The 26,994-nt window shown below is 36.8% G+C and overlaps 1 protein-coding gene across 3 annotated transcripts in view; it reads left to right on the forward strand.

Moving 5' to 3' along the window:
- Positions 1–188: 188 nt before the first annotated feature.
- MDM1 (Mdm1 nuclear protein) overlaps positions 189–26,994 on the forward strand; it is a 33,408-nt gene continuing 6,602 nt past the window's right edge. The window contains exons 1-12 of one of the 3 annotated variants that reach the window (XM_028532498.2): positions 189–349; positions 1,658–1,772; positions 5,098–5,468; positions 6,502–6,636; positions 10,666–10,833; positions 12,180–12,283; positions 12,369–12,468; positions 17,949–17,978; positions 18,306–18,481; positions 19,717–20,019; positions 20,774–20,886; positions 20,982–21,091. In XM_028532498.2, coding sequence (XP_028388299.1) covers positions 332–349; positions 1,658–1,772; positions 5,098–5,468; positions 6,502–6,636; positions 10,666–10,833; positions 12,180–12,283; positions 12,369–12,468; positions 17,949–17,978; positions 18,306–18,481; positions 19,717–20,019; positions 20,774–20,886; positions 20,982–21,091 — 1,743 coding nt within the window. In that variant the 5' untranslated portion in view covers positions 189–331. The remainder of the gene's footprint in view (positions 350–1,657; positions 1,773–5,097; positions 5,469–6,501; positions 6,637–10,665; positions 10,834–12,179; positions 12,284–12,368; positions 12,469–17,948; positions 17,979–18,305; positions 18,482–19,716; positions 20,020–20,773; positions 20,887–20,981; positions 21,092–26,994) is intronic. The other 2 variants (XM_028532502.2, XM_028532499.2) reach the window with 2 other exon arrangements.

The raw sequence follows: 26,994 nt of genomic DNA on the forward strand, positions 1-26,994 counted from the left end.
GGGAGCCTCATTGGCTGGTCTTCCGCCCGCCATCTCCCTTAGTCCTCGGGATTTGGCACGGAAGGCGGGCGTCCCCGTTTCGGGTGTCGATTGGGGAAATCTTAATGACGGCAAGCAGTTTTCCAAATTTCTATTGGTTTTTAGGCTTCAGAATGGGCGGGGAAAGGCAGAGCGACAGGACTCAAGGAGGGAAGCGCGGAATGCGCCGGCGCGTAGTTGGGGACGCCGGGCAGAGGGTTTTGCTAGGGAACCGACTGTTGTTTGCCCCGCCCCTTCGGGGCTTTTTGTCCCATTAACTGTCGGAGTGCAGGGGGCTCCAGCGCCGGGCGACATGCCGGTGCGCTTCAAGGTGAGGCCGGGGTCCCCGGGCCCGAAGGCTGATGGGGGGAGCCTTGGCGGGGCGGGTGCGGGGCGTGGAGGGCCTCGCCGGCTCTCCTGCACCGCGCCCCTCGGCCCCGCAGAGCCTGTCAGCCCCCGAGTCTGCCTGCCACGGTCCTGGAGGATGTTCGTCTCCCCTCTCCTAGCTCTCTCTCCGCTCACTCTCACTTCCGAGTTACCGGGTGGTAGAGCTAGATGGTGTTGAGATAGGCCTGGAAGGCTCAGAGGAGTGGAGATTGAGGGAGAGTACTTTATAACGGGCTTCAGATTGGGACACGGGTGACCCATTTCACAGCCTGGCATTTAACCTCTCTCCCCTTTAAAACTTTAAAGTGCGTATGTCTTTTAAAGGCTTGAGAAATGGGACCTTGGCAGGGTAAAGACAGGGTATAAGAAAGACACATTATTCATAGTTGTGCATTTGGTTCGTTAAAAGCTCCAGGTAGCTAACAGGGTCAGGCACCCTTCAACGTTAACAGTTGACCACAGCTTTCCACAAACCCTGACTGTCTTTGCCTCTTTAAGGCTTTGAGTTCAGAATGGGAGGGGAATTTGTCTTTTTTTAGTTGACTACAGAATTTTAAAAGTTACTAGGCATAATACATAGTATTGTGTATTCGAGACCTTAATTAGGATAATTATAGTAATGAAGATTTAGTTTGTCACTGTTATTAGAGAAGAGCTCAGGCTTTGGAATCAGATAGCCAGCAAAAGGGCCAGCAATTCTGGCCTCAGATTCCGGCTAGCATCTGCCTCAAGTGGTTGCAAGGATTAAAGGATTTGACACGTGAACTGATTAGTACAGGCCTGGGTAAATATTAGCTATTATTATTTAAAATTTTTTTTATTGTGCAGAGAACACAGTTGTGTCCCCCCCCCCCCCGCTTCCACTTTCAATCCTTCCCCTACCTTGTCTCTGTCCATGGGTTCTTTATACAAGTTCCTGGACTTGACCCTTCTCCTCCTTTCCCCTGTTAAGCCCCACTCTGGTTACTGTTAGTTTGTTCTTTATTTCCATGTCTCTGGTTCTATTTTGCTCACTTGTTTGTTTTGTTGATCCCTTCCCTTCCAAACAGCATGGATGGATCTGGAGAGGTTTATGCTAAGTAAAATAAGCCAGGTGGTGAAATATTAGCTATTATTAAGGAGATTTTTGTTTAATTATCAATCTTAACTCTTGCAACTCCTTTTAGAGGTTTAGAAATTATTTTCACTGATGTCTGCTTTAAAACAATGTTCATTAATTGCATTGTAGTCAAATTGTACTTTGCATTTGCAGGGGCTGAGTGAATACCAGAGGAACTTTCTGTGGAAAAAGTCGTACTTGTCAGACTCCTGTAATTCCTCAGTGGGGCGAAGGTACCCATGGGCTGGACTTAGATCAGATCAATTAGGTAAGTTGGGCAAAGTCAAATTCATTATAACTTGAATAAGCCTTGGGGTAAGTTTGCAAAATGATTAAAAACTTGTAAAGCATTTGTCAATTGCCATTTGTCAATTGGCCTGGTTGACTTATGCATTAGTTTAACAAATATTTATTGAAGGTTTACTATAGGCTGGGAGTCTTCCTAGCTTCTAGGGATATAACCTCTAACTAGAGAAAGACCCTTAACTGTGGTAAAGAACAGTGAACAAGTAACTCAATAAATAAACTAGGGGATTTCAGGTTGTTATATAAAATTGTAGACTAGCATAATAGATAACTTTGGGGAGGGATGGTTTGGAGGAAGTATGCTTTAGATTTGATTTTTGAGCTGAGACATGGAAGCTGAGAGTAGTAAGCCTGGGAAGGAGTACTCCCAAGGTGCTGAGGAATTGAAGCTTAGGTAGATTAAGTCGGTTGCGCAAGGTTCACAGCTAGTAAATAATAGAACCGTGATTTGAAATCAGATTTGTACTGTCCAAAACCCATGAATTCAGAGGCCATATTTTTGTCACTCACACTTCTTCCTTATATACGAACGAAGTCAGAGCCCTGGGGCAAGGTTTCCTGGAGCATGCTAGAGGGGAAAAGAGGTAGACTGACTTTATTCTACCTGCTTGCTTAATTCTCCCTCACTAGAGCATAAGATCTGGGAGAGCAAGGCTCTTATCTGTCTGTCTTCACCACCTTGTTACCATGCAGTACCTGACACACTCTAGTGCTTATTAAAACTAGAATGAAGGAATAAACCTGAGTTAGAATCCACATTAGCTGTGTGACCTTGAGCAAATTTGGCCTGTTTTCCCAAGTGGATTTAGGAAGCGCATTGCACAGAATTGCTGGGAGGGATTAAATGAGATGTTGCCTGTTAAGGGCCAGATGCATGTGTACTGATGAATGAGTGCTGGTGCCTCACATATGACACATGCGAGTGCCTCTGTGTGGTATATAAGTTCCTCAAATGTTAGATATTTAAGCCAGGAAAAGAACAGGCTTATGAGTGGGGTGCCAAGCCTGGGAAATTAGTACAATGAGAGAGTTTCCAGGATTAGGTTTGGAGAATAAAGGAAAGAGTGGGCTAGAGGGGTGGCTCTTTTAGGGATCATTTAGTGTTAGGATCCTTCCCAGAGCCTGACTTCAAAGGCTGGATAACCCTACTTCTTGGGCAGGATGGTGCTCATAATCCTCTCCAAATAACCAGAAATTCCACAAATTTGAGGCTCCATTAGATTAAGAATCCAAAATAAATCTCTGTTAAAGTGCAGATGCCCCACTGAGGGTCTAAAGGGATATTATGACACTGGGAAATTGGGTAACCAAATAGTTGCCTCCATGACATTTTAGCTTAGATGAGGTGTATTTAAGGGTTGAGAGGTGATTAAGTGAGGCTGTGGGAACAAAGCCACTTTGGAGAAGGATACATTACAGAAGGACAGATGGTTTAGGGGAGGAGACATGTTAATAGAGAATGTTAAATATTAGGAAGGGGGAGGTCAGAGTGAGAACTCCAGGATGTTCCTAAAGGAAGGTGAGAGGCAAGCCAGGAACAGCAGCAGTGTTAGCTGGGCCTGGCTAGACATTCTGTTAATAGAGTGGGTTTTGTCCCCTTAGTGTATTTTTGCTGGTCCTGGGAGACAAGGGCAGGCCACTTGAAAATCATCATCTTTTATTTTGCTCTGCTACCTGAAGCCTCCTTCCATGTTAAAGCAGAGAAAAGTCTAGGGCAGTGGTCTTCAAACTTTTAAGCTTTCATACTCCCTAAACGAACTTAGAAGGTCTTTGTATTGCTTCACATTTTTAAGGTGATTTAATTTTTTTTTCATAAATGTAACAGATAGCTTTGAAGAATGTGATTTCTGGTATATGAAATATTATACATGTATTTTGTTAAAACTGGAGCTGCTACTTAGCTCATTCAGTTTATGGTAAATGTTCATCATAGGTAGAATTGGTAAAGGTAGTCCTCCTTGGCAAAACTAATGGAAATTATTTTCTGTGAGAAAAAAGGTCTAACTTTTTCAGTCCAAATAAAAATGTTAATATGCATATATGCATTTCACACGATGGCACTCTTACACCTGAATTTTAATTCTAAGTTAGGTAGATAGAAGGATGTGGAACTGGATGAAACAAAGTGCTGTTCCTTTGTTATTTCTAATCTCTGCCTTCTTTGTGTTGCTGTCAAATGTTCTCCCTCAGGAATTATGCTTTCTTGAATTGTCCCTTTGTTTTCCTTCCCTACCTATGAGATATTTTTTATTCCCTGGGGCTGGTTGAGAGATGTGTCTGTCTTTTGTGAAGTGGGAAAGGGATGATTAGGAAAGGGCTGGTGGGAAATAAAACTACAGATGGCAGATGATCTCTTAGGGAGGTCAGTGTCAGGAAGTAAGACATATGGAAGTTAGGATCCGGAAAATGATTCCATTAAGCTGCCCGCCCCCACCTCCTGCCCCCACCCCCAATGTCTGTATGTGCTGCTAGACATGCATACACTCAGTTTGAAGACCACTGGTCTAGGGAAACCTTGTAAGGTTGAGGACTCTGTGTTCAGTTGCTGAAACATCCGTGATAGAGGCTAAAAAACCCTGGCTTTCTAATTCCACTTGCTGGATTTTCTCTCCACTCCCATCTCCTTCCCTTCCCTTCCCTTCTGGTCCTATCTTTTACCCCCCACCTTGCCCAGTCTCCTTTCTATTTAAAGAATGGCCCCAAACTGGGGCAGTATCTTAGTGACTGTCATTCCACAGAGCTCCTCTTACCTGGGCAGAAGGTTAAGTTTTTTGGACATTCGCTTGCCAGACAGAAATTTAGAGAAATAGTATCTTAGCTCTTCTTTAAAGGGTTCATTCTCTTTAATTCTCAGGAAATCAAGGCAAATGTAGAACCAAGATCTAGCATAATGACATCTCATCCCTTCTCATCTTGGTCTGCTCTGCATAAGAGAAGCTTTGTGAAAAGTTCCAAATTTTGACACCACCAGGGCCCATTGTTCTGTTAAGTAGCACAGGAAAGTAATTAGAAACGGAGGCAGCATGTGCTGCCTGACTTGCCAGGTCCATCACGTTGCAGTTCTAGTGACTTGAGTGAGGCTAACTTGAACATTGTGACCCTAATTTAAAAATTTTTAATGGTCAAATTTATATTTCTTTGAAACCAAATATAAGATTTTATGTTGAAAAACTATGCTTATGTTTTCAACTGAATTTTAAATTTAATTTCTCCTCTCATAGGTGTTATTAAAAGTTGCCTTTGCAACTTTTTTGGCAGCTGTTACTTTTGTTTGCTCTATTTTGTAGGAATCACGAAAGAGCCAAGTTTTATTTCAAAAAGAAGAGTCCCTTATCATGATCCACAGATTTCAAAATCTCTTGAGTGGAATGGAGCTCTCTCAGAGAATGATGTGGTTATGTCACCACAACCTGAAGCCCCAGAAACACCAGAGTCACAACAGGCAGGACACAAAGAAGACGATAACCAAGAAAGAGTTCTTGCACTAGAAGCCCCCAGGGTTCCCAAGGGAACCAGATCTCACTCTGCAGAATCCAAAGCTGAAGGGGCTTCAGACATTGTGGAAAATAATGATGTGATAGCAAACCATATACCAGTTAATGAAGATGTGGAAGTGGAACATTCTACCAAGGTTCTCTCAGAAAACATAGATAGTAAGGTAAATATATTCACCATATTTCTTTACAAAAGCATAGAATTCTGTGTAGATTTCATCATTTTCAAAATATTACATTTTGTGCTTAAAATTTTTCTATTGTTTTCTTGTCTATAGAATAGTTAAGAGGCTATTGATTTTATTGTGAATTAGTTCTATTCTTAATAGTCACCTTGTACTAGTTATACTAAGGCATCTCTTCATTGGGTGGACAGCTTGCTTCTGGATTTTATTCATCATATATCAGCACCTGAGTCCTAGGGGAGAGATCAAGTTGAGACAGAGAAGGGGAGTAGGTCATTAGCTCTGGCAGGGACGCAGAGCTGGCTTCCACCTAGGCTCTTTTCAATTTATTATTGTATACCAGCAAGGGGAAAAAAAAACAACAACAACAGAATCTCAGTTGATGAAATGCAAAAGAAAGGAGAGTTTTGGCTGGACCTCAAAGACCTTGCAGTTCTTCTCTCTTATGTCATAGCTGGCCTGCAGAAGGTCCCTGAGAGCACATAAGTGGAGGCTGCAGGGACCTGTGCAGTCACCTCACTGCCTCCCGCATTTTTCTCCATGCCACTGTGCTTCTTCCCCATTTCATGTCCACTGCTGACTGGACCCACGGAGAGGCATTTAGAAACTCTGGAGAAGAACCCACGGATTGTGAAAACTAGGGGGCCGAGGGGGATCAAGGAAGGTGATGTGTAAGTCTGGTGGGCAGGGGAAGGGATGTCCAGAAGCAATGTGTGCATAGAGCAAGGGGCTGTTGTTTCTTAGTAATACATTTAATTATAAATAATTGGTAAGAAGGAATTGAGAGATGTTAATGTTTTTGTGGGATGCATAATAATTTCTTGACAGTATTAAAAAAGGAATTTTAAATAGTTTGACAATTTAAAAGGGAGATTTTCAATTGAGAAAAGCTGTACAACAATGTGGATATAAGTAATTAATGCTGTACTGTATGTTTATTTTACCACAGTAAAAAAAAAAGTTTGAATGGAAATTTTCAATGACTTAGAGTGGGATTTTTTTTCCCTAACAGTTGGATAGATTTCTGCAGAAGAAAGCTGGATTGACTGTTGTTCCTTCACATAGTGTCTTGAGAAATTCTGAATATCAAAGACAGTTTGTTTGGAAGACCCCTAAAGACACTGCTCCAGTTTTTGCAGCCAATCAGGTAGTTCAATAGATGTAGTATGTTTTTGAATATCATTATTTAATCTAGTTATGCAGATTTACATAGAACTAATTGCTGAAAGAAATGAGATACTTTAATAGGCCTGGAGGTAGGTTCTAGAGAAGTGAAAATGAGAGTGTTGCTAAAATCATTCTATTACTCGTGATTTGCAGTAGTAACAGTGTACTGTCTTAGGCTGCTGCTTATCATTGTGGCCAGGTCCTTTATATATAACAAATATGAGACAGGCAATGAAAACCTGGGCACTGGTAATTTTTTGCATGCTGGGAGTTCTTTTATTTATCAAAAAATATTGAATTGGTTTGATTATAATAATATATGTTCAGTTGACCAATATATTATATATATTCTGTCCTATAAGAAAGACAGAAACCCAGACAGAAAACATATATGTGTATTATAATTACTTTGGAAATTTATTTTAATAAATACAAAATATTTTTATAGTAATAGAAGATACATAATTTTATTGTTTTATTAAATGAAGAGTAATAGGCACTAACTGTGAAGTATATTTATAAAATTCAAGAGCTATAATGATAACTAAATGTGATATTAGATGCATTGTATGCCTGCACAATTTTAGTACTAGATTACCATTACTAATAAATACTCTTTTGTTTTACTACTGCCTTCTTCTAAACTGTTCTTCAGCTCTTAACTCTCATTTACATTCCTAAAGATACTCTGAGGCCTAGGTAGGAAATACTTCCATTTAGAATATTCCCAGAGGCTCATGACAGCTCAGACTTTTGTTTCTCCTCATCTTTGTGTTTTTCTTTATAAACATATTTGTGTTCACACAAATATACATGCACACACCTTCACATACCCTCACCTTCATTTTTTCCTGTATCACAGCATTTACTGTATACCCCTGAGGACTGAGAGGACAATTAGATTCAGCAAGGCAAGGAAATCAGTCATCTTACACTATGATAATAATAGCAGTGACCCTAGAAATTATGGAAGCTTTGGGCTTATTTACTTGTTATTCAGCTTTTTTAAAAAACCTTAAATTTATATAACATTTTAGGAACATATAAAATAATATAAAGTGATATGTACACCTTACGAACTTAGTAAATAGGATCAATACTTCTTTCACTGGTTTACAAGTATTCTTGGATAGTAAGTGTATCTAAAAATTATGTAATACCTTAAAATAGTGAATTCTTCAGTTTTCATAGAGTGTTTCACTTTTAAAATAGAACTGATTCAAATTAAAGCCCCATTAACAACTTTTACATATTTCAGTGAAAGTATTATATAAAAAGGTTTTTTAAATCTGATCAGAAGTATAATATAAATCATTAGCAACACTTTAGTAGTTTTATTGCTTTCATTATGAGGGTTTCAAAGAATCTGAGGGGGATGCAAATTCTGTTTGTTTCTTCAAAGCATATCAATTTCAGGGTTATGGACTGAAGAGTTCTGTGACAGAAATTGAATGCTTGTTGATGGGGACCTCTGAAAGAGCTATTTAGTTCTGTTTTATCAGACAGCTGTTTTCTGAAAGGATGTCTTGTATTAACATGTAAATGAATCAGAGCAATTTTAGCTAGGAAAATACTACAGGTTATACTGTATCTTAAAAAGATATACTGTTTGGATTCAATCTATATGAAGATACACTGTCTAGAGTTATAAAGCAGTGATATACTTTATCTGCATTCCATCTTTTTCATTTGCTTTCCTTGTAATCAGTAATCATATACCATAAAGTGGAAAACATTATGAAGTATTAAGGATAAAAGTAAACATTTAAAAATAGAAACATAATAATTATGTGACTTTTCCCATGTCTTAAGCTAAAAATAAGCAAGCACAGAAATAAAAACTGAAAAATGAACACATCAGACAATTAAAATGTTAAGAATTTTCTATTTTTGCAGGAAGAAAAAAGTTCATGTTGAGGAAAAAAAAACTGTAGAGCTGACAATAGAATTGCCTTATAAAGCTAATGTCTATGTTCATATTATTAAAATATGCCTATTCTACTAATCCCATTACCAAACTGATGAGAGAGTTTGGGGAGGAAAGATATGGTTCATTATTTCTTTTGGCTTAAGCATGATTTTGATTACAGTAGCTATTATTAAAAAAATAGTAGTAATCAATATAGAAAATTGACCTTTGGGTTTTTCCCCAGCTTTATTGAGGTATAATTGACAAAAATAATATATATGTTAGAATATAATATCTTGATATATATATATATTACTATAATCAAACTAATACATCTATCACTTCACATAGTTACCTTTTTCGTGGTGAGGACTCTTAAGATCTACCCTATTAGCTAGTTTTCAAGTGTATAATACAGTATTATTAACTATAGTCATCATGCTGCACTTGAGATCTGCAGAACTTATTTGTCCTGCATTACTGAAATTTGGGACTCTCTGACCAACATCTCCCTCTGTTCTCCACCCACTAGCCACTGGCAGCCACCATCCTCCTCTGCTTCTATGAGTTTGACTTTTATAGATTCCACATACAAGTGCAATCATGCAGTATTTATCGTTCTGTGCCTGACTTATTTCACTTAGCATATGTTCTTCAGGTTCATCCATGTTGCAAATGACAAGACTTTTTCTATTTTTTAAGGCTGAATGATATTCCATTGTATATGCATGCCACATTTTTTTTGTGGCAAAAAAATCCGTTCATCTATTGATAGACACTTAGGTTCATTTCATATCTTGGCCATGGCGAATAATGCTTCAGTGAATAAAGGAGTGCAGATAAACTTTGAGATACAGATTTCATTTCCTTTGGAAATAGACCAAGGAATGAAATTGCTGAATCATGTAGTAGTTTTGTTTTCAGTTTTTTGAGGAACTTCCATACTGTTTTTGAATATCATCATAATGGCTGTACTCATTTACATTCCCACTGACAGAGGGCAGGGGTTCCCCACATCCTTGCCAACACTTATCTTTTGTATTTTTGATAATAGCTATTCTAACAGATCTGAGGTGATTGTCTCATTGTGGTTTTGATTTATACTTTCCTGATGATTAATGATATTGATCACTTGTTTGTATACCCCCTAGCCATTATATCTTTTCTTTGGAAAAATGTCTATTTAGTTCCTCTGCCCATTTTTAATTGGATTTTACATTTATTTTCTTTTGAGTTGTATGACTTCTATTATTATTATTATTATATAATCCATCATTAAATATATGAGTCACAAATATTTTCTCTCATTTCGTAGACTGTTTTTGTTGATGGTTTCCTTTGCTATGTAGAAGCTTTTTAGTTTGATTTAGTCCTACTTGTTTATTTTTGCTTTTTTGTTGCCTTTAGTTTTGGTATCAAATTAAAAAAAATCGTCAAGGCCAATGCCAAGGTGCTTATCCCCTGTGTTTTTTCCTAGGAGTTTTTATGGTTTTAGTCCTTATGTTCAAGTCTTAATCCATTTTGAGTTGATCTTTGTGTATGGTGTAAGACCCATGTGGTTCAGTTTCATTCTTTTGGATAATGCAGCCTGCTCTTCCCAGTACCATTTGTTGAAGAGACTGTCCTATTGCCATTACGTGTTCTTGGCACCTTTGTCATAAATGAACTGACCATATATGTGTGGGTTTATATCTGGACTCCCTATTCTATTACATTAATCTGTGTGTCTGTTTTTATGTCTCTTTGCTCATTTTTAAACTGGGTTGTTTTCTTGCTATTGAGTTGAGTTCCTTAATATAGGTTGAATATTGACCTCTCATGAGATCTAAGGTTTGCATATATTTTCTCCCATTCTTAGATTGTCTCTTTACTCTGTTTTCTTTATAGAAGTTGTTTAGTTTAATACAATCTCATTTGTCTATTTTTGCTTTTGTTGCCCTTTGGATATTAATTAGACATGTCAAATGAAATTACAGAGTCATATATAATTTTGCTTTTTTTGTATACTATGATTCAACTTTACGTGTGAAACTTTTTTAGCAGTTAAACTGAGTTCTGTATATTTAACCAACAAAAATCTAAACTAATTTTTGTTTTAAGGTTTTCCACAATAAAAGCAAATTTGTTCCACAATTCAAAGGTAACTCAATAATCCATGAAACGGAATACAAAAGAAATTTCAAGGGTTTATCTCCAGTGAAAGAACCAAAATTAAGAAATGATTTGAAAGAGAATGAACACTTAGAAATAATATCTCCTGAAAAACAGGTATTTATCAACTCCTTAAACAAAACAAAATCCTCATTTTAGACTCTACATGTTTGTTTTCACTTAGCACTACTTGAAATTTTTGTTTTTAGCTAGTTCATTCAGTTACTTGTTTGTTCATTAAATGCCAGATGTTCATTGGGCACTTAGTAGGAGCTAGACATTGGGTAGCTAGTGAGAATACAGTGGTAACCACCTTAAGCTCTAAGCAGCTCTTGGGCTACTGGGGAGACAGAGCCGGATGTAGTAAAATGTAATCCAGTGTTATGAACGCTTAGCAAGTCTGCTATGTCTAATATCAAATTTTTGACTTTATAGTAATGTGGGCTCTAAGGGTAACAGTAGTGACAGAAACACATATAAGACTTTAAATTAAATAATGGAAATTAGACACAAACACACATATATACATGCGTTTTAAATCAAAGTTATAGCATGCCAAGTTATAGCCAATATAATTCACATGATTTATCTCAGGATTTACAAAGATCTGTTTCTGTGTGAAATTATAGCTATTTAAATTGCAGCATCAGGTTAAAATTATTGTAAATTATAGGTAAACAGGATATAAGTCTTACTATTTAATTTCCTGAAAGGTCATACCTGATATTTTATGGGTTCTAAAAATAGAAATTATATGACTATAGTAAAATTTTGTATATGTATATAATTTTTTTGGACCTATGATCTTGCAGAGGAAAAAAAGAGAGTTTAAGTTATTCAGGAAACAGCCCTGGCTGGTGTAGCTCAGTGGATTGAGCGTGGGTCTGTGAACCAAAAGGTTGCTGGTTCAATTCCTAGTCAGGGCATGTGCCTGGGTGTGGGCCAGATCCCCTGCAGGGCATGTGTGAGACACAGCCACACATTGATGTTTCCCTCTCTCCTTTCCTTCCCCCCTCTATAAAACTAAAAATAAATAAAATTTAAAAAAAAAGTTATTCAGTAAACAATGTTGTAACTTAGTAATTGGAGCCTTACATTTAATTACTATAACACAATTAAATATAAATTTAGAATATGAAGGGCAAATGGAAGATTACTACTTAAAGGTAATAATGTAAAGTTTATTTATTTAGATATTTATTTGTTAATTATTTTTCCTAGCCAAGCATCTAAAATTTTGTTAGAAATTGAAACTATATCCTGAGTTATACTTCAAAAACACTAACCAGATATACTAGTTTCAAAACTTGTTTGTTAATTTCTTGTGATCTGTTTTCTTTGATAGTTAAATCTTCTAGAAACAGATTTATAATACAGTATCCAACATACTTTAAAACATTTATGCTTTTACTTTAATGTAAAAAATATTTGTAGCATACAAAGTTTGAATTTTGTCATTTTAGTGTAATAAAACAGACGATTCTTTAAAATTAGAAGCAGAGATGGACTCAAAAGACTCAACCCAGCCTAAAAAGAAGTTCACTCCTTGGAGACATCAAAGACTTGGGTATGTATTTTATAAGATAAACAGTATAGTATTTAGATGATTGACATGGTAATAAATATATTTACCCTTATTTTATTTCTGTCAGGAAGGTGAATTCTGAATATAGAGCAAAATATCTGAGCCCAGCCCAGTATTTATATAAAGCTGGGGCTTGGACACGTGTGAAGGAAAACATACCGAGTCAGGTGAGTATGCATAAGCTCAGTAAGCCCATATTTTCTTTGGGCTTTTGTCAGTTTAATTTTACAATGAGTTTAATTTAGTAATAGAGACAATTTAAAGATGTATGATAAAATAATAGCAATATAATTATTAGGAAATTAAAATTGTATGTATTATGATATACTTTATCAGTGTGTTTGCTTTTTTAAGTAACCAGCTCCTTAGAGATTATATTTATTATTATAAAGTCCTTAAAGTTAAAAATGTTTTTTACAGTCAATATTTGATTATATTAATAAAGTTAGCTTATAGAATTATAGCATGATAGATTTGATTATAACACCCAGACCTCCACTCTCACAGCTAAAGATTAATTCATTTTTCAGATTAGCTTGTCTGGCAGTGGTACCCCTATCAGTGTATACTGTTACAGTCTGTAAGTACAGGGAAGGAGTGGCCTGTGCTCATAGAGGTTTGAGTTACGGTGTTGTCAGGATACCCTGACATACGGGGGAAATTCTGAGGATCCTAAAGAAAGGTTTGAGGGAAAGAGTAATCCTTAAATTGGGAAGTGCTAGTTTAGTACTAGCTTCTTATAGTCAAAGGATAAACTGGAACTTTTCTGGTTATTGAATAATGGTCACCTTTTAAATTATATCTTGTTGGTTGTCTGCCTTTTCTGTGTGAATTAACTAAATTAAAACAGTTTAGATTAGACATCAGTAAACACTTCCTATCATTGTAAAGGGAAGGATGATTTGTATGAGGAATGAATCTTTTATTTAGCTCCATACTTAAAACCATGGCTAACAATTACATGTCATCAGTTTCTGGGAGAAGGTGTTGGCACTTTGAGCTGCTGACTTTTTGCGCTGTCAGCTCCCAGAACCATGTTCTGGTGACTCCTGTACTCCAAATGTTGTTTCAGGAGGTTACTTGATTCCTCCCTCCATGGCTGCTCTTGGTCCTCTCTACTTCCGCACTTGAACATGGCTCACAGGCAGTACATGCGAGTAAGAGACAAAGCTCAATGCTATCCCAGAGATGATAGGGGTCAAAACTCATATATTCACCCTGGTGAGATCAAGTTAAAAATATATACATTGAACTGTTGATGACCATGCCAGACCTTGGCGAGTAGCTCTGTGTCTAAAGAGTCTGATGGGGAGTGAGGAAAACCTAGGGGCAAAGGCAGGGCACAGAAAGTGGCTGTCGAGGGCTCGTGGTGTCAGCTGTTCACCTCTAGCCTGTTCTGAGAAGCTCCTTGTTTTGGAAAAGTTATCTCAGTCTCTGAGACTTTCTTTAAAATAAGATGAATTGATATCTAGACCTCAGATTTAAACATTTAATGAACTGAGGAGATTATTTGTCTGAGTTAGAAGGAGTTAGAAGTTGACAATCCTTATGCTGCTCTGGTGGAAGAGAACATTTTTGTTGTTAGTTTAAGATCTGTCTTTTCAAGGATTCCTATTATGACACCTTGGTAATGTGACTTTTGGAAGGATTTTGTTTTGTTAATTTCTGTTGGTGGTTGTAAATATTTCAGTTAGTGGTATAGTTTGCCTTGACTTCTATGGGCAAAATAATTAAAAAAGTAAATTAGAGTTAGAAAAGAAGAAGAATTTTTAGTAAAGAGGCCAGCGATTACTGATGGTGATGAATGTCTATGATCAAGTCTGCATCACTTTGTCACAGCCGTTTAATGTGGCCATGTTTTATCTAAGTCTTATATGTATATTTTTTACTGCAAGGTGCTTACTGTATGTGGCTGCTTATGAAGTAACTAAACATAAGGTACTCCCCCATTTTCCCATTCCTAACATTTCATAAAAGAATATTATTCATACTCATCAAATTCACTTGGGATCAATGACTTTGTTATTATTAGAATGTTAACTCATTTTTTTGAATCATGCTACAGTTTTCTAGTCCATATATCATTTTTATTTCCTTCTATGTTGTTTGCAATATTGTACTTTTAAAATCTATTTATAGTTTAGTCATTGGGTATTTAATCCTGAGTCCCAAGTACCTATTCATATAACATTGGGGTATTTGGTCTTATTCATCCAGTGGTTGTATATTTATCTCCATAACATAAACACTGGCACTATTTCTTTTTAAAATGCTTACTTAATGGGTTATTTTTAATAATAACCAGATATTGTAATAGCTCCTCTCCTTAGAATAGCTACTGAATCTGTGTTAGATTTCCCTTTTTTCATTGTTAGGTAATCTAATACTTAAAATTACATTAGTTGAGGTAATGTAAAATTTTTAAAAATAATTATACTTGACATACAGTATTATATTTCAGGTGTACAACATAGTGATAAGACATTTATATACCTTATGAAGTGATTGTACATAGTAATTATAATATTACTGCCTATATTCCCTGTGCTGTATTTTATATTCTTGTGACATTTTATACCCAATTCATGCTTGTTAAACTCTTTCACCTTTTTCACCAATCACCCAAGCCCTCCCATCTCATGACCATCAAATTGTTCTCTTGGTAATTTTTTTCTCACGTGTCTTTCAAGATAAAGTCCCACATTCTGTAATTCGACAAACATTTTAAAGACTACTAGGTATAAAGATGACTCCTCACTTTTGGAGGATGACTTTTGGAAAAAAGTTTTTATTTTTTACCTCCTCAGTTTTCTAAGTTTGAATTTTCTCTATCTATGAATTTTAAGTGATTTAGTTAAGTTCTTAATTTGGAAAAAGAAATTCAGAAAAGAAAACATTCTGCTTATAGTGCTTATTATATCATATAATTGGATCACATTATTTTACCTGGGAAGAGATGTATGTGTTGCTTTAATAGAGTTTGGAGTGGTCTGTTTATATCCTTTTTAGTGCCTCTGGTTCTTGGTTGTGGGGATTGTTCTTAATGTTGAGTTCATACCATTGATTTTTTTTTTTCCTTTTTACTCCTTTTAGTGGAACATCTTACTTGGGAGATATCAACCTCCTGATTTTTTTATCTTAGTATAGGATTACAGAAGTTTAAAATTACGTAGTTGCAAAGCATGACATTAGCACTAATATTAATAAGATTGCTGATAAAGTAAATTTTAAACATTGTTTTGAATGTCTGTAACAAATAGAACTGAGTAAACCAAGTTTTACAGTACTTCTGTACCTCCTCTCCCTCCTTTAAAGAAACTGATGTCAAATAAAACTGGATCACCATGTACATAGAGGGGATAGCTGTCCATCCTCTCATTTATCAAGCAGCAAGGCCCTCCACATGGACAGAATGCAGCCTTCTTCACTGCTCCTTCCCACTTCACCTGGTACATAGCACAGGACTGATAGAATCCTCTTTTGATGGACTCCTTCAACTTATATTTCATTTGTTTATTATGGCATAAACCATACCATCATTATGATAACAACTTTTATCATAGAGGAGGTCTGCCTCCTCTACCAGACTGTGAGCACTTTGAATACAGGGACTTTCTTGCTCATCTTCGACTACCAGCCTTTTAGCTCAGGCCTAGCACTTAGTACACACTCAGGACAGGTTGTGGAAACAATGTTTAAATCTGCATTCTTTACCTCAAGGAGTTCATAGGTTAATGGAGGAGAATGACACGAGTGATTAATTCCAGAAGGATAAAATAAGAACTACTGGGGGGAGGTTATGGGGTGGAAGGATTCAGCAAAAAGGAAAAAGGACTCATGGACATGGACAACAGTGTAGTGATTGCCGGAGGGAAGGGGGAAAAAGGGGACTAAATGCTAATGGGAAAAATTCAAGAAAAAAGAACCAATGGAGTTATGCACGAGGGCTTTAAGAGTACAGAGGAGGAAGAGATACTAAGGCTTGCAGATTTTATCATGTAGGTAATGGAGTAGCCATGAAACACTTAAAACTGGGATATGTATTGGAAATTTAGATTATATCAAGGCATATTATAACAAGTCCTGTGTATTCAGAATACCTTGGTTAGTACTGGTAATTCAACACTTAACCCATGTGTCTCAGTTCTACCTGTTAAAAGCAAAATCCACTAAAGTAAGTCCTCAACATCGTTGATGGGTTCTGTGACTTTAAGCAAAATCACTATCATGAAACCAGTTTTACCATATGCTAATTGATATAAAAAAGAGTTACATTCCTGTGGCATCTCATGAATGTTATAATTAAACAACATTGAGTGAAATGACATTATTTGAGGACCTGCTGTACTCATAATTTTCTTCAAAGTATAGGAGTTGACAGAAATGATAAATGAACATGGCTCAATTTTTTTGGAAGCAAAGAAAATATTTTGAATCATCTTATAGTAATGTTTCAGGTTTGGTTTATTAGAACACTAGGACTGTTAATTTGGTTTAATTATTATTTCTCTCTTTCAGCTTTATTGAGAAATATATACATATATATAAAATACATATGTATTTCTTTATAAAGCAATACATATTCTTTATGTATGTATGTATGTATTCTTTATGTATGGTTTGTTGTGCTGTGGCTGATGCTGTCCTTTGACTTTGGCTAAGTCCTTACAGATGTAACTATTTTTTGTATTTTATAATGTCTTGTTAAGGAGCTAAGGATATGTTTCTCCAATTGTTTTTGAAATGCTAAGTTTTAGTATTTGCTTTTTTGTCTCTAAGTGAAGGCAAAGCAATTTAATCAGAAGTATCCAGATATCCTTTTAGTGCTAATATTGCATCTTTATGATAGAAAAAATTTGTTTTTTGAGAAATAAAGTTTATTTAATTTTATTTATTTTAATTTTTATTGAAGTAAAATTGGTTTGTAGCATTAAACAGATTATTTTAAACATGATTTTGAGGTGCAATTTAATTTTTTTACATTGGGGAGTTGTATTTATAGAAGCCAGCAGGTGGCAGTATTATGCATAAAATGTTTGGGTTTCAGCTGAGGATAAAAGGCTCTATTTCACATGCAAATTATGTAATTCACACATTAGGGAATTCAAATTGCTTTATAGTTCATCAGAACAGTTTTTTGTATTCTGTTACTTTGTTAAATGTACTATAATTACTATTTTGTGGGATTAAAATTAGTGTATACTTAATACATTTTTTACAAGTTGAGGTTTTGCTGATTCCAAAAAAATGTTGAGGCATTTGGAAGGGGGAACCTTGTGACTCTCTCATGGGATGGGGGCATTTTATCTGCTGGTAGCAACTGTATATAAAACTAGGAAATTAAGACTGGGGCTAGGGGTTTGGGGCATTTCAGTAATCCAGTGGTGGGGAAGTAGGAGTAGTAATTAGGTAGCCTGTCATGGACAGCATCCCAGCCATGCAATACTGTGGCTGGTTTTTGAAATAATATTAACATGTCTCGGTTGCTGAATTAAATGTTACTAAAAAAGACTGAAAAAATTTGGTTGACAAGTTTCATATATCTATACATTTAGAAGGAAGAATAATAGGTATTTCATTGATTCCCATTAATATTACATTATAGCATTAATCTGTAATTAAGTATGTTTCTGTATTCCTTCCCTAGGGTTCTCTAAATGCAATGTGGTATGCAGAGGTTGGTTGCTTTTGAGTTTTTAAAATACTGCAATAATGCATAGAATATGTGTAATTTCAGTCGAAATAAGAAGTAGATGTCAGTATTTTTCTTAGCTGCTGCAAATCTCTCCCTGCCTGCTGGCCTGAAATAACTGCATTGTGCTTTAGCCTGACTGTTTTAATTTCTGCTTAAAAATGCACACCTTGATGAATATATGTGGCTATTTTTGCCCTCCTTTCTCTTTGGTCTCTGGCTGTACATGTGCGATGTCTTAGATATGCTACCTGGTGGTATTTGTGAAGGAGCATTTACAGTAATACATGATGTCTTACCTCTCCTGTATAGGTTAAAGAGCTCCGAGAGAAGGCTGAGTTTTATAGGAAACGAGTTCTGGGAACACATTTTTCTCGGGACCATCTGAATCAGATTCTGTCTGATAAGAACTTCTTTTGGGACGTCTCCTCAACAACGAGCTCAGAAGGAACTATTAGTAGTAACATTAGAGCACTAGACCTTGCTGGGTGAGATGCTTTTGTGTATGGTGAAAAAGTATGTTGTAGCTTAAGTAGACCATGGAATTATATAGGTGAAAGAAGATATACAACTCAAAATTCATTTAGTTAAAAGGAGATATGATAGCCATTATATTTCATTATTTTTAGTTTATTTCTGAAAAATAAAACTATATACTTGCTTTAAGCACTTGTGTGTAAATAATACATAATGTAAGTCTGGAAGACTGGATTTTATAATATTTTCTGTTAACAATTAAAAATAGAATAGGAATAATTGTATAGTAGCTGTAAAAGAACTTTAAAAGACAGTTATTAGTACATATCCATTATCATTTATTAATAAATTTCCATGGTTGATATGGAACTTAGGTCCTGCTTCTATGGGAGAATTCTCTGCTGTGTTGGGTTTTAAAGTGAAATGATTTAACTTTTTATAAGAGAAATAGCACACTGATTTGTAGCAAATAAAATAGTTTTTAGTTGTTACAGCATGTTAATATAGTCACACATACCAAATTGACCTGTAAATTCTAACTATGTGACATCTGATTTTAAAAATTCATCACAAAATCTATTCTTTAATCAATGTCAGGAAAAGATTACTCTGTCTAAATTATAAAATTTGAATCAGCTTCTACATCCACAAGTACATTCGAGTTTGTGCACAAACTCTAATTGAGTAACTGAACAAGTTAGACTGTATGTATATACAAATGCTAGTTTACGGGACATGTATGAGTTTTGTCAGTAGAGGTATAGGCATGTATGTGTGAAGGTGGGAGTAAGAGGAGATAACTGTATTTTATTTTGGAGTATTTTAATAGCAACTCCAGATCGTAACACTATTATAATATAAAATGAACTCTTTATTTATAGAAAGAGGGGAAGGGAGGGAGAAAGAGAGGGAGAGAGACACATTGAAGTGAAGGGGAAATGTTGATCAGTTGCCTCGCTGCACGCCCCGACTGGGGACCAAACCCGAAACCCAGGTATGTGCTCCTATTGGGAATTGAGCCAGTGATCTTTCATGTTGTGGGGCGATGCTGATCCAACTGAGCCACACTGATCAGGGCTAAAATGAACTCTTAATTAGATTTCTTTCTTCAGTATCTGGGCTAGGCAATATCTGTGGGAAATATATAGTTGTGAGTAGTAGAAGGGAATGATGGCTCATTAAAATTAGTATAAACTAGGAACCTGAAACTACTCAAGTTTAAAATAAAACTTATTTTGTTATGCAGAGATCCTACAAGCCATAAGAATTTTCAGAAATATCCTTCTACAAAACTAGAAGAAAAAAGACCTATCTTGGAAGAACAGCACCAGAAAAATACCACAGAAAAATTGGGCGTGTCAGATGCTCCCACTGTACCTGTTAGAAGGCGTTTGGCTTGGGATGCAGAGGACACCAATGAAGATATACAAAAACAGCCGAGAGAAGAGGAAGAGGAGGATGAAAGGGAAAGGGACAAGCAGGTTTATATGGGAGAGTTAGAGAAGTTGAAAGTACATGAAAAATCTAAGGCAGGCAAGATAAAAGAAGGGTGAGAGTTTAAATTGATCAGTATATAGCAGCATTATTATACATGGCTAATACATGTTTTGTTTTGTCACTAATTAAGTATAGTGGTTTATGCTTTTGGTTTTATGACTAATAAAGAGATTTTATTTTAATGTCAGGAAGGAGGCATTCTACATGATTTATAATTTGAGTCAGTCAGGTATTTGAGTCACCACTAATCAGTAATTGAACACTTGAACACTGAGCTGCTTGGGGAGGGAATAATTAGTATTATTTTCATTTATGTCTTGCTAATTATGATTTGCTAGATTTGTAAATGTGCCTGGAAGAATGACTTTCTTTATGATTTAAGAAAAATAGCTGATACTCTTAAATATCAGATAGTTATACCAAAAGAGAAAGAAAAGATAATGTTTTATAATATTAAAATAAGTGATTCTGGCAAAGAGCTAATTCCTATTGATTTATATGTAGATTTCTTTGGGAAGTGTTTCTCTACCATTGATAATGGTGCTTTTCTTTCACGAGTGTTGCAGTTAGTGTGGGATTTAGACCCTCGTTTAATGGAACAATTTTCCGCGTGTTCTTGCTGACTTGCAGTGATCTTTGCTCCTCCAATATTCAGTCACTCTACCTGCATGTGGGTTTACTTTTTTCAGAAATAAAATGGTCTTATCTTAACAGTTTTATACTTTATTATTGCATAATGATGACAAAGTATTTTGGTCATATTTCTTAAAAGAATGGTTTCATAATAGATTATTTTAATTTTTTAGGTCAGATTCTTCTTCCGCATCCTCAGAAAAAGGAGGCAGGCTTCCTACTCCAAAGCTGAGAGAACTTGGTGGAGTCCAAAGGACTCATCATGATCTTACTACTCCAGCTGTTGGTAATAGGCAAACACTATGCAGTTCTTACTTCACCTGCCTTTTCTGCATGAAAATTTAGCTTGATTGAAATTTATCAACTTATGCATTTTTCTAGGTGGTGCTGTTTTAGTGTCTCCATGTAAAGGGAAGCCTCCAGTCCCAGAACAGAGGAAAAGAATGTCTTCTCAGGAAGGCTTAGAAACTCCAAAGAGTGATTTTAAAAAGGTAAATATTTTTATTTTGGGGAAAAACATTTCTTCAGGAAGTTATTGTTTTAGTCACATGTCATAAATGAGTGATAGGTTCAGATTTTACAAAATTTGTGTATCATACGTAGAGACAGTCTGTTAACCTATTTTTAGTAAGACAGAAGCATTGAATTGTTTTTTCTGGTATTGACATTGTATTTCTGCTGATATACTTTCAAATCTTGTCAGTAGTGACTCAACAGGAAGAGAGAGAAGAGAAACCATTTTATGTATTGAACATCTAATGAGGCATTTGTGTTCCAACCATGTTCCAGCACCATTTTAGCACCAGAGATATAACAGTGAAAGAAACAGACAAAAATCCTGGCCCTTATAGAACTTATATTCTAGTGGAGGAGAGATACAATAAATAGTATAACTAGGTAAAGTACCTTGTATGTTAGATATGATAAATACTACAAAGAAAGATAAGACAGAAGAGGTGAATAGGAAGTGCCCAGGAAAGTTCTTACTGAGAGGGTGGCATTTGAGCAGAATCTGAAGTTGGTGAAGGACTGACCCATATATATATCTAGGAAGGCATTCTAGGTGAAAGAACAGGAAGCACAAAGTTGGCAGGGTGGGAAGAGCTCATTTTCTGAGGAATAGCCAGGAGCAGTGTGGCTGGAGTAGAGAGCAAGAGAGGGAGTATAGTATGGACAGTGAGTTCAGAGGCATAACGGGTGACTAAATTGTACAGGGCCTTATAAGTCATAGCAAAGTCTTTTCAGTTTTAGTCTGAGTGAGATGGGAAGCCTTTGGAGGAGAGGGATGACAGGAGTCAGTGACAGCATCCAGGTAAGAGTGATGGCTGTTTGGATCATTGCGGTGGTAATGCAGGTGATGTGATAAAGTGTGATTCTGGATTTTCATCGACAGTATAGCTGAGAAGATTTGCTGATGTATAAGATATGGGGTGGGAGAAAGAGAAAAATCAAGGATAACTCAGGATTTCTGGCCTGAGCAATAAGGGCCAAATTGCCATTTTGTGGATATGAGGATAACAGTATGAGGAAAACATTTTTCAGGGAAGACCAGGAATCCTGTTTTAGACACACTAAACGTGAGAAGCTTATTAGACATTCAAGTAGACATGTTGAGTAGGCAGTTGATTTTGGAGTGTGGAGGAGAGGTTGGGTTCACATATAGGTTTGAGGCTCTTTATCATACAGGTATGCAAGGTCTTGGGACTGGGGAAGGTCATCAGGAAGTGGATTTAGTCAGAAAAGAGTAAGTGCAGACAGGTCTGAGCCCCAGGTTTTTCATACTGGGAAGTTGAGGAGTAAGCAGCAAAGAGACTGAAGAGGAATAGGCAGGAGCTACTGGGAAATGGGACTGCGGTGTCCTGGAGGTGTCAAGGAGGAGAGTGTGTCATGGCAACTGATTATTGGACTTAGCAACGAGGAGGTTTTTGGTGATCTTGACAGAGGGTAGTTTTGCTAGTGTGGAATAAAAGCCTAAATGCATGCGAGTTCAAGAGAACAAAGAGGAGAGGAGCTGGAGACAGCATCACAGACAAGCCTGTGAAGATTTTTTCCCATGAAAGGGAGCAGAGTAAGGGAGTGGGAGCTGGAAGAAGTAAAATCAAGAAAGAGGAGATGATAGCACATTTGTATGTTGATGAAAACAATTTTAAAGAGAGAGAAAAGGTGATGCAGGCAGGAGTGGGAGGAAAATTGTGGGATAGATGTTCTTGAGTAGGAGAAGGGGTGTAGGATCTGGTGGAGGTGTGGAAAGGTTAGCCTTAAGCACTGTGACAGTTCCTTCGTTGTTAAAAAAGGGAAGGCAGAGTAGATTATATGGGCACTGCTGATGAAACAGGAAAATGTGGCGGGAGCTTTTGGAAAGTCTCTCACTTTTGGCAGAATATGAAGAAAGATCCTTGCTGGGAATGAGGCAGGGGAAGAAAATTTTGGAGGTTTGAGGAAAGAGAATAAGGCTGAAATAGTCTTTCCAGATAGTGGGAGAGTCAGTGGGGCAGGGAAATGTGAAATGTTGCAGGGCAGCATGAAGGCGCCCTTCTAGGTTAGTGGTCACAGATTTGATGTAAGACCCATCAGGATGGTTTGTGTGTTTCTCTCTGGGTGTGTCTGGCTGCAGAGGTGCAGGATAAGTAGAGAGTAGATTTGACGGGTTCATGTTTTGTCACGGGAGTAAGACAAAGTGAGAAGGGGAGGGGAGTTAAGGTATTCGTAGGGAAGTGATTATAATGAGTACCCATGGAAGTTGAGTTGTCTAGGGAGGGGAAATAGAATGGAAGAAAGTAAGGTTCAGTGCAGCGATGACAGGCTCAGTAGATTGGGGAAGTCTTGTCAGCCTTAAGGACTTGTTGGACTTGGGGTACCTGTGGATTAGTTTTAAAATTAGGAGATTCTGAAGAGGTTGCAGTTACTAATAATGACAAGACTTAACCCGTAGGGTATGTGGCTGAATTAGAATAGAGAATATTCAAAGATAAGGTTGAATTTCTCTAGGGTGTTTTGCTGAAAACTGTTCATAAGTTCAGAGGGCACAGTGGAGGGTTTTGGGGAGAGGTGGGAGATGGGATCAGAGTCCAGTCCCCCCAAACCTAGGACTTAGAGCCCAGCTCATGGCCAGTACCCAGTGTGTTGAAGGAATGTTACTGGAGTGACAGATTATCTAAACTGTCTCCTGTTGCCTATATATACATTGGTTTATTAAAAGAAATGTGATGATAGGAATTCAGAGGCTTGCTCAGAACCAGATTTTGCAATCTCTTGCCCCCCATGGACTATTGTGTTCCTTCCTCAGGAATCCAGGCTGTCACCTGGAAGGTGTGAGCTTCTAGTTAGCTTTGCCCATAGGGCTGACTATCCTCAGTTAAAATGAGTGGCCCTAATCCATATTTCCATATTTGCAGCTAGATTTATATGTATTATTTTCATTTGTCGTGGAATTGATTTTTTGAATAATAAAATTATTTTAATTAATTAGAATGGAGTAATACTGTCCTTTAACATTTTAATGCCAATCTCCACCTGATCACATATATAATATAGTTGTAGCATTTTAATTATAAACTCCTCTAGAATAAGCAGGCTCCTTATTAACAATTAGATTAGAACTCCTTCCACATGAATTTTCTGCCACCTGCACTACCAGCAGCTGTACCAGGAGCTAGATTTGGTTATTTCCCAATGTCTGTCCCTTGATTACTGGGAGTCAGCAATAATTTTTCCCCTTTATTTTCTTATAAAAGCTAATATTAAAATAAATAGGCTGCCCAGTTTCTGATAGATTAATTAATTAATTACTTTATATCATTCTACTTTTTGCCATAGAAATTAGAGAGAATATATTATCATAATGTTCAAAAATTTTTTCGCTGTTAACTTTTCATGACATACTTTGAATTGTGGGAGTATTAGGGGGCAGCAGCAGTTTGGGTAAGTCATATGAGGGTGGTCATAATAGGTAGCATTTCCTGAGTGCTTACTTTTTTCTAGGCCCTGTGCTAAGTGTTTTACATGTCTTTATTAGGACTCTGAGAGGTTGGTGTTATTATTCTCAGTCAGATGATGAAACTGGGGTCACACAGCTGCCAAATGGTGGAGTCTATTCTCAAAGCACATGTTTTTAACCCCGGAACAATACTGCCTCGCAGAACTTTAGAGTAGAATTCTCATGGTATTGTTTTAATCAAGTACCATTTATACATTTTATAAACGTTATTAAAAACCCAGTGTCTGTTAGCTCACTTCATTTATTCATTTAGCAGATTTTTCTTACCCACTTACCCACATGAGGTAGCAAAATAGATATGGTACACAGTCTTATGGGACTTACAGCCCAGTGAGAGAGATTCACATTATTCAAAGAATTACACTCCTAAAAAGGTAAAGTTAAAACTAAGAAGAGTTTCAGAGTGCTATATGGTGCTATTCTGGAAGGAATTCGCATAGTCCTAGGAGTCAGGAAGCTTCTTGGAAGTCATAATTTAGCTGAGATAATAAAGGAAGAGGAAGAGTTAACAAAGTGAAAGGGTGGGAGAAGTGTAATATGTGCCAAGATTCCATAGAGAGAAACAATGGAGGGCTTTAAGAAACAGATCAGTATGGGGTGTGGCAGGGAGCAGGAACAAGATGAGGCTGGAAAAGACAGCCCTATTGAGAATTTCTGCCATCATCTCAGGAGCAATGGGGAGCCATTGAAATATTTTAAAGATCTTTCTGGCTGCCACAGAAGGTGAGAGTAGACTGTGGATACCTGTAAAAAAGGCCATTGTAGTAGCCTAGGTAGGAAATGTGGGTAGCTTGAACTGAGGAGGGTGGGTATAGATAGAAGTGCGTGAAACTGAAGAATTGTACATGGGGTACAATGGGAAGGCTTATCCCCTTCCCGGCTGTGCCGGGTTGGATAATAGGGGATGAGAGACCATGAATGGCTTCTGGGTTTCTGGCTTGCCCAAAAGGATTGATAGGGGTGCTACATACTGAGTAAGAGAATGCTGGACAGGACCTGTCTTTTGAGAGGACTACCAGGAGTTTCGTTTTCATTCACTTGGCTCAGTGTTTAAGGTGCTCTTATTTAGAGATTCATTGGTAATCAGGACAAAATCCCTGATGGAGGTTTCTACCATCATGGAGCTTGCTTTTTCTTATTGGAAGAAATAGACAAACAAGTTTTAAGAAAGACAATTCTAGGTAGTAGTGAGTGCTGTGAGTTAAATAAAACCATGAGTGATTTCCAAGGGGTGGATGAGGCTGCCTTACTTTGGGCCATCAGGATAGGCACCTCTGAGGAGGTGACATGTTATCTAAGGCCTGACTAATGAGGGAGGTGCCCACACAGAGATCTGGGGCACAGATTGTTTTCCAGGTAGAAAAAACAGCAAGTCCAAGTATACAACAGTGCAAGTTTTTAGAGTGAAAAGGCCAGTGTGACCGGAGCCTGGAGAGGGAGGAAGAGAGGGTAGGGAATGAGGATGGAAAAGGGAGGCTGGGTAAGGAGTGGAGATATTATTCTGATGGCACTGGGAAGCCCTTGGGGGATTAGAAGCAAAAAGCAAATATAAATCTCTGACTTACACATTAAAGAAAGTCACTCACTACTCAGTGGAGAATAGACTGGGGGTGAGTGGAAGCACTGAGGCCAATAAGGGGGCTTCAAGCTCAAAAAGAGGTCACAAAGTCAGTTAAATTAAACCTGGAAACCCTCTGTGTTTAAAATATTATACAGATTTTATTCAAGTCTTTTTAATAATAGTAAAACCAATTTGACAGAGATCTCAAATTATATATATCAAAGAACAATTTTCCTAAGGGATACAGCTAAAAGAGGAAGCAAGAAGATTTGTGGTTTTTATCTTAGATCTTGATGTAAAAATATATGTTTGTTGGATAAGACCTTAGGCTGTCTGCACTTTGAAGCAGTACACTCTTTAATTGCAGAAAATGATTCCTAAAGTCAGAAGCAGTGTTTTGAATATTGCATTGATAAACTCAAAGTTAATAACTAAAGGCAACAAGGAATAACCAGGGAAGTTTGGAACTGTATTTGATTTTACTGGTTTATATTCTCTTAAAAAGTAAAACTATATGGGGACTTTTAGGATAGTAATGTTATTGTAGAAAACAAAAAATACCACAATAAAAAAGAAAATAAATGATGTCACACCTACTGTCTGTAGACATCCACTGTTGAATTTTTGAGTTATTTAGGTATATAGTGTATTTGGTTATTATACTGTAGATAAGGCTTTATAATCTATTTTTTCTCAGTGTATTATGAACATACTTCCATTAATTAAATAACATTTCTATATAATTTTTAATAACGTGATATACAGTCTGTAGTTGTACTTTAGTTGTTTTAAGTAGATGCTTATTGAAATCTTTTTCTTTAGAGTTTATTTATTTA

Source organism: Phyllostomus discolor, chromosome 2 (assembly GCF_004126475.2).
Source record: "Phyllostomus discolor isolate MPI-MPIP mPhyDis1 chromosome 2, mPhyDis1.pri.v3, whole genome shotgun sequence".
NCBI lineage: Eukaryota > Metazoa > Chordata > Mammalia > Chiroptera > Phyllostomidae > Phyllostomus > Phyllostomus discolor.